This window comes from Galeopterus variegatus, unplaced genomic scaffold (genome assembly GCF_000696425.1).
Source record: "Galeopterus variegatus unplaced genomic scaffold, G_variegatus-3.0.2 Scaffold293, whole genome shotgun sequence".
Lineage (NCBI taxonomy): Eukaryota > Metazoa > Chordata > Mammalia > Dermoptera > Cynocephalidae > Galeopterus > Galeopterus variegatus.
In genome coordinates, this window is record NW_007726404.1 from 736,961 (window position 1) to 743,717 (window position 6,757).

General features: G+C 36.9%; 1 protein-coding gene across 1 annotated transcript in view; it reads left to right on the top strand.

The window, feature by feature from the left end:
- Nucleotides 1-6,757, top strand: part of TET1 (tet methylcytosine dioxygenase 1) — a gene marked incomplete at its 3' end in the record, with an annotated part of 108,722 nt that overhangs the window by 95,146 nt on the left and 6,819 nt on the right. Inside the window, exon 7 of the mRNA XM_008567109.1 lies at nucleotides 6,249-6,460. Within this exon, the coding sequence (XP_008565331.1) occupies nucleotides 6,249-6,460 (212 nt within the window). The remainder of the gene's footprint in view (nucleotides 1-6,248; nucleotides 6,461-6,757) is intronic.

Consider the following 6,757-nt stretch of genomic DNA (forward strand, 5'->3'; position numbering starts at 1 on the left):
CCATCAAGATCAGGCCGGCCCGTGGCTCACTCGGGAGAGTGCAGTGCTGATAACAACAAGGTCATGGGTTCGGATCCTATATAGGGATGGCCAGTTCACTTACTGGCTGAGCGTGGTGCTGACGACACCAAACCAAGGGTTAAGATCCCCTTACCGGTCATCTTTTAAAAATAAAATAAAATAAAACCTTCAAGATCAAGAGTTCAGATCCCCTTACCAGCCAGCCACAAAAAAATAAGAATTAATACTTTTTGTGCTTCAAAGAACACCATAAAGAAAAGTTAAAGACAACGAACAGAATGGGAGAAAATATTTACAAATTTTATGTCTGATAGGGGGTTTGTATATAGAATACAAAAATAACCTGTATATTAGGCCGGCCTGTGGCTCACTCAGTAGAGTGCGGTGCTGATAACACCAAGGCCACGGGTTCGGATCCCATATAGGGATGGCCGGTTGCTCACTGGGTGGGCGTGGTGCTGACAATAACCTGTATATTAGGCCGGCCTGTGGCTCACTCAGTAGAGTGCGGTGCTGATAACACCAAGGCCACGGGTTCGGATCCCATATAGGGATGGCCGGTTTGCTCACTGGCTGAGCGTGGTGCTGACAACACCAAGCCAAGGGTTGAGATCCCCTTACCGGTCATCTTTAAAAAAAAATAATAATAATAAAAAAATAACCTGTATATTACAACAATAAAATGGCAAGTAATCCAAACTAAAAAATGGGTAATGGTTTTGAATAGACCCTTTCCAAAGAAGGTATACAAATGGTCAAAAAGTACATGAAAAGATGCTCAGCTTCATTAGTCAACAGGGAAATACAATTCAAAATCACAATGTGATACCACTTCACACTACCATGGCCATGACCAAAAAGACAGACAATAACTAGTGTTGACAAGAATGTGAAGCTACTGGAACCTTTACACATACGTGGTGGGAATGGTTTCTCCACTTTGGAAAACATTCTGGCAGTTCCTTTAAAGGATAAACATAGTTACCATATGACCAAGCGATTCTACCCCTAGGTGTATGCTCAAGAGAAATGTCCACACAAAAATTTGTACATAAACATTCATAACAGCATTAAATCGAAATAGCCAAAAAGTGAAAACATCCCAAATGCCCATCAACCAATGAATGGATGAACATAATGTGGTATATCCATTTAACAGAATGTTATTCAACAGTAAGAAGGAGTGGAGTACTGACAGATATTATAAAGTGGATAACATTATGCTAAGTGAAAGAAGCCAGACAGAAAAGGCCACATATTACAGGATTTCATTTGTGTGAAATATGCAGGATAGGCAAAATCCATAGAGACAGACAGTTGATTGGAGGTTGATCCAGTGGCACAGAGGAGAAATTGGAATGCTCTCCAATCTGGAGACTGCTAATAGAGTTTCTTTTTGGAGGATGTAAATGTTCTAAAGTCATAGAATGGTGATGGTAGTCCAGCTCTGTGACTATACTAAAATCCACTGAGTTGTACACATTAAAATGGTGAGTTTTATAACATGCAAATTATATCGATAAAGTTGATATCTAAGGAAAAGTGCAGAGAATTTATGAAAGCTACGTATTTAAAACATTTTGCCTCCCTACATTGTTCAATTGTGGGTGTGTTTTTAGCACGATTACTCAAAGAATATATGATGTTTCACAGAATATGACAATTTTATAATACGTAATATAAATGATAAGAATAAATGTTTTTAAATTTTGTTTTGTAATTTTTAAATTAAATGGTAGTCATGAACATATGGAAGTTTGGATACACCATTTACCATCCAAATGACCCTGCCATGTGGACCTAGTTTCAGCAGTTTACAAAGTAATATATACTGCCAGCTACAAAATGTGATTCTTTTTTTTTTTTTTTTCTAAAAAGATGACCGGTAAGGGGCTCTTAACCCTTCACTTGGTGTTGTCAGCACCACGCTCACCCAGTGAGCGAACCGGCCATATATGGGATCCAAACCCATGGCCTTAGTGTAATCAGCACCGCACTCTCCCGAGTGAGCCACGGGCCAGCCCCAAAATGTGATTCTTGACCAAAATTTTTAATTTGGAATATTTGGATCATTTTAAATCTGTTTCTGAAATGAGTGTGTCCATCTTATTAATTGTGTAAATTGTAGTGTTTGAAGTTTTCGTAAAATGCAACCACACTGGGTTTTTGTGGTTTTTAACCATTCGTTCAACAAATATTTGATGAGAACCTCCCATGAGCTGAGTTTTGTGCTCAGGAGCCAAGTATGCAGAGGTAAAGCAAACAGACATAAAATAGTTGCTGACACTTATTACATCCTAGCTCTATGCTGCTACGTAAAGGTTGAGCAGCTTGCCAAGTTATCCTGAGCCAGTAAATAAGCAGTTTCTGGGGTTTTTTATTTGTTTGTTTGTTTTTAATTTAGGTTAAGGTAAACCTTTTATTTTATTTAACTATAACTTACATACAGAAGACTGCAGAAATTGTAAGCTCACGGAATTGTTATAACATGAACCAACTTGTGTAACCAGCATCCAATATAACTAGCACCTCAGAAGTATTTTTCTTGTCCACTCCCAGTTACTAGCTACCCCCAAAAGTCGCCACTCTACACTTTTTAACATTATTGATTAATGTTGCCTGTTATGAACTTTATTATATAAAGAAGTCTTACAGTATGTATATATATATATATTTTTTTTTTTTCCTTTTTTTGTCTTTTTTCGTGTCCGGCAATGGGATCGCAACCCTCGATGTTGCTCCCACACCTCGCTCAGCCAGTGAGCGGGAACCGGTCTGTATGTGGGATCCGAACCCTTGGCGGGAGCGCCACCATGCTCCCAAGCAGCGCACTGTAGCAGTGCGCCACCGGGCCGGCCCACAGTATGTATTTTTTGCCTATGACTAATTTCGCTCAGCACTATAATTAAGAGATTAATCCATGTTGTGTGTAATTGTAGATCATTCTCATTGCTGAATAGTGTTCTATTATTATGAATAGTTAAAATTTATTGAGCCACTGTACTGGTGATGACATTTGGGTTGTATCCAGTTTGGGACAATTGTTAATAGTGCTGTTGTCTTTGGGAAATAAAGGAATGCATTTTTGTTTGGTATGTACCTAGAAGTGGAATTGCTGGTTTGTGCGGGAATGCATATGTTCAGCTTTGGCTGACACTAACACATCGTTTTCCAGAGTGATTATCCCTTTTTACATTTGCATGAGTAGTGTATGAGATTTCCATTTTCTTTACCTTTTTAGGAATACTTGATGTTTCTGTCTTTTTATTTAGCCATTCTACTGGGTGTACAGTGCCTTTTTTTTTTTTTTTTAACTTTCTCAATTTTTTTCATTGTGGATTAAAAAAAACCCACATAACATAAAAATTACCATTTTAACCTTTTTTAAGTGAGTAGTTCAATAGTGTTAAGTATATTCCAAGTGAAACAGGTTTCCAGAGCTTTATCATCATCTTGCAAATCTCAATCCATATACCCATTAAACAACAACTCTCTTTTACCCCTGGCAACTACCATTCTACTTTCAATGAATGTGACTATTGTAGATACCTTGTAAGAGTATAAGAGGAATCATACAATATTTGTCCTTTTGTGACTGGCTTATTTCACTTAGCATAACGTCCTCAAGATTCATTTATATTGTGATAAGATTTCCTTTTTAAGGTGTAGTAATATTCCTTCGTATGTACATGCCACACTTTGTTTAATCCGTCCATCGGATGATGGTCATTTGGGTTGCCTCCATCTCTTGGTTATTGTGAATAGTGTAGCTATGAACATGTGTGTGCAAATATCTCTTTGAGACCCTTTTTTCAATTCTCTTGGATATATTCAGAGAAGTAGGACTGCTGGATCTGTTTTTAATTTTTTGAGGAACCTCCATACGGTTTTCCATCCATACTGTTATTTGTAGGAGTTGCACCATTTCACAACCCCACCAACATGTATGTAGTGCTTTTGAATTGCGTTTTACTTTGCTAGATGATTAATATTGTCAAGTATATTTTCATATACTCATCATCTATTTCCATATTCTCTATTGTGAGGTGCCTGTTCAATTGGGGGCATTATTCTATTGCATAAATTCTTTATGTATTTGGGATATGAATATTTTGTCAAATATGTGCATTGTAAATATTTTCTGTGACTCTCTTACTTGCCTTCATACTTTTTTTTTTTTTTGGGGTGACTGGCCTGTACAGGGATCAAACCCTGGACCTTAGTGTTTTCAGAACCACGCTCTAACCAACTGACCAATCTCCCCAGCCACTATACTTACTTAATCTTCTGCTGGTCAATGGTTTTGATGAACAGAAGTTCTTTATTTTAATATGGTACAACTTTAAAAATTTTTTCCTATATAATCAGTAAGTTTGGTAATGTTTTAAAATGATTTACCTGCTCCAAAGTGATAAACATGTTTTTTCTAAAAACTTTGTTTTACCTTTCATATTTAGATCTACAATATAACTCAAGTTGATCATGTGAGGTAGGAGTCAATATTCACTTTTTTCCCATGTGGATATGTACACAGTACCATTTATTGAAAAAACTGTAATTTTTGCACTGATAGTCACTTTCTCTGTCTTTATTTCTTTTTGGGGTTCTTCTTGGTTCTCAACATTACCATATACATTTTGGAAAAAGTAGGCCAATGTATACACACACAGAAAAACCCACCAACTTCTGATAGGGTTTTGTTTGGTATTGCATTGAATCTAGAGATCAATTTGAAAAAAACTCTTCATTATAATAATGCTATTTTTATTTTTTTAAAGACTATTTCTATAGTTTTCAGAGGTCTAACACAGATTTAATACTTAGACAGCTTACTGAACACAGACCTGAATTTAGAGACTTGGCTCCTAACTATTACGCTTAATTTTCTATTGTTCACTGAAGGAAATTTGGAAAAATACCAAAAAAGTACAAATGCTATTGATAAAAACCATTTTAGCCTTTCCCATACAAAGATATGATGGACATAAATTTGTTGATTTGACAACTTGAAAATTAAGTGGTATAATTTTGTTTGATGCTGTATATAACATTTTGTATTTGAGGTTATTTGCAAGAAAATGTGTTCTTATTTGGCTATAGAAGGACATATAAATATAGAAAAATTTTAATATAAATAATTGTGTTTAGGGGGAAGGTCCTAAAGCCAACTCTACTCAAGGGATGCCTTGGTAGCAATGATTGTTAACCATCTGGAGTGACAGAAGAAAGTGATATTGGGTAACTAACTTCTTAAGAAGTTTCATCTCAAGTTTATGTAATATTCTTGTAGCAACAAAAATGGAATATTGATCATGCTATTGGTTGCTCCATTTTGGTCACATGGGTGAGCAGTTTTATCAAATCCTGATTATGTACTGATTAATGTGGACAGTCTCTCTGCTCTGTAAATTTGTAATGTACAGAGGGAGTTTTAGACACTATTGGATGGTTTTATGTGGTGGTGATATTTCTATTTTTTTGTTTTTGTTTTTGTTTTTAAATAAACACTAGAACCACTGGGCAATATTTTAAATATTTCTGAAGCCTTTTTAGCACCCCAGGGGATATGAAGCAGTATAGGATAAATGGGTAAATATTCAAAGTTGTGTTTTGCATTCACCAAGTTAGCTGGGCCACCTTAGTCTTAAGAATAAAATGGGTATGATGCAACCTTGTGGTAGCATGGAAAAATCATACAAATTGCAGGGATATTGTTTTATATATTAATTATTCTATATAGTGAAATTAGTCACCCAAGGGAAAACCTATAACTTTCCTCGGATGGCCAAATTTCAGTGTTCAAGTTTATTTTTAGTGTTGGGAGTTCTTGGTTATTTCCATCTCACTACATTTGTCCTGTTGTGACATCTGTGGACAAGCAGAGCAGTTAGTTAAGTTTTCTACTGGGCCCTCTGTTGTCTGTTGTGCAAACTGCAACAACAATGAAATAAAACACTGCTTTGTGGTACTTTTGTAAATAACAACCACATACCATAGATTTCTGTTCTGCCTGTTGTTTATTAGTCATGTAAGCTGGATACTCCTGTGATGAGGTGCGTGGAGGCAGCTAGTGAGACAACGGAACGTCTGCCCCACCTCGAGAAATAGTAATTTAAAAAAAAAAAAAAAACTAAAATATAATCATACAGAGCTTTAAAAGGGAATATCCATTGCATTTGAATTTAGTATACTTGTTTTCCATAGATGAATACATTCTGCTTTTGCAGATTTTAAGAAGAAGCAGCGAAGAAGAAAAGGTTCTTTGTCTGGTCCGGGAGCGTCCAGGCCACCGCTGTTCCTCAGCTGTGATCGTGGTACTCATCATGGTGTGGGAAGGCATTCCTCTCCCGATGGCAGACAGATTGTACACGGAGCTCACCGAGAATCTCAAGTCATACAATGGTCATCCCACAGACCGAAGATGCACCCTCAATGAAAAGTAATCAAATCTTTTTTGTACTGTTTTGCCATTCAGATCACTATTACAGCACAGTAAACTGTTCACTACCAGCTAAGTATATTATATTGGAAAACAGGATTTTATGTATTGTGGAACTGAAAAGAATGAACATTTCTCTAAAAAAGAGGTTGGTTTCAGAGTGAGTTAAGGGTATTTTAGAATTTTTGTTGTTGTTGGGCTGGCCCGGTGGCGCACTGCTATAGTGCGCCGCTTGCGAAGCGCGGCAGCGCTCCCGCCCGAGGGTTCGGATCCCACATGCAGACCGGTTCCCGCTCA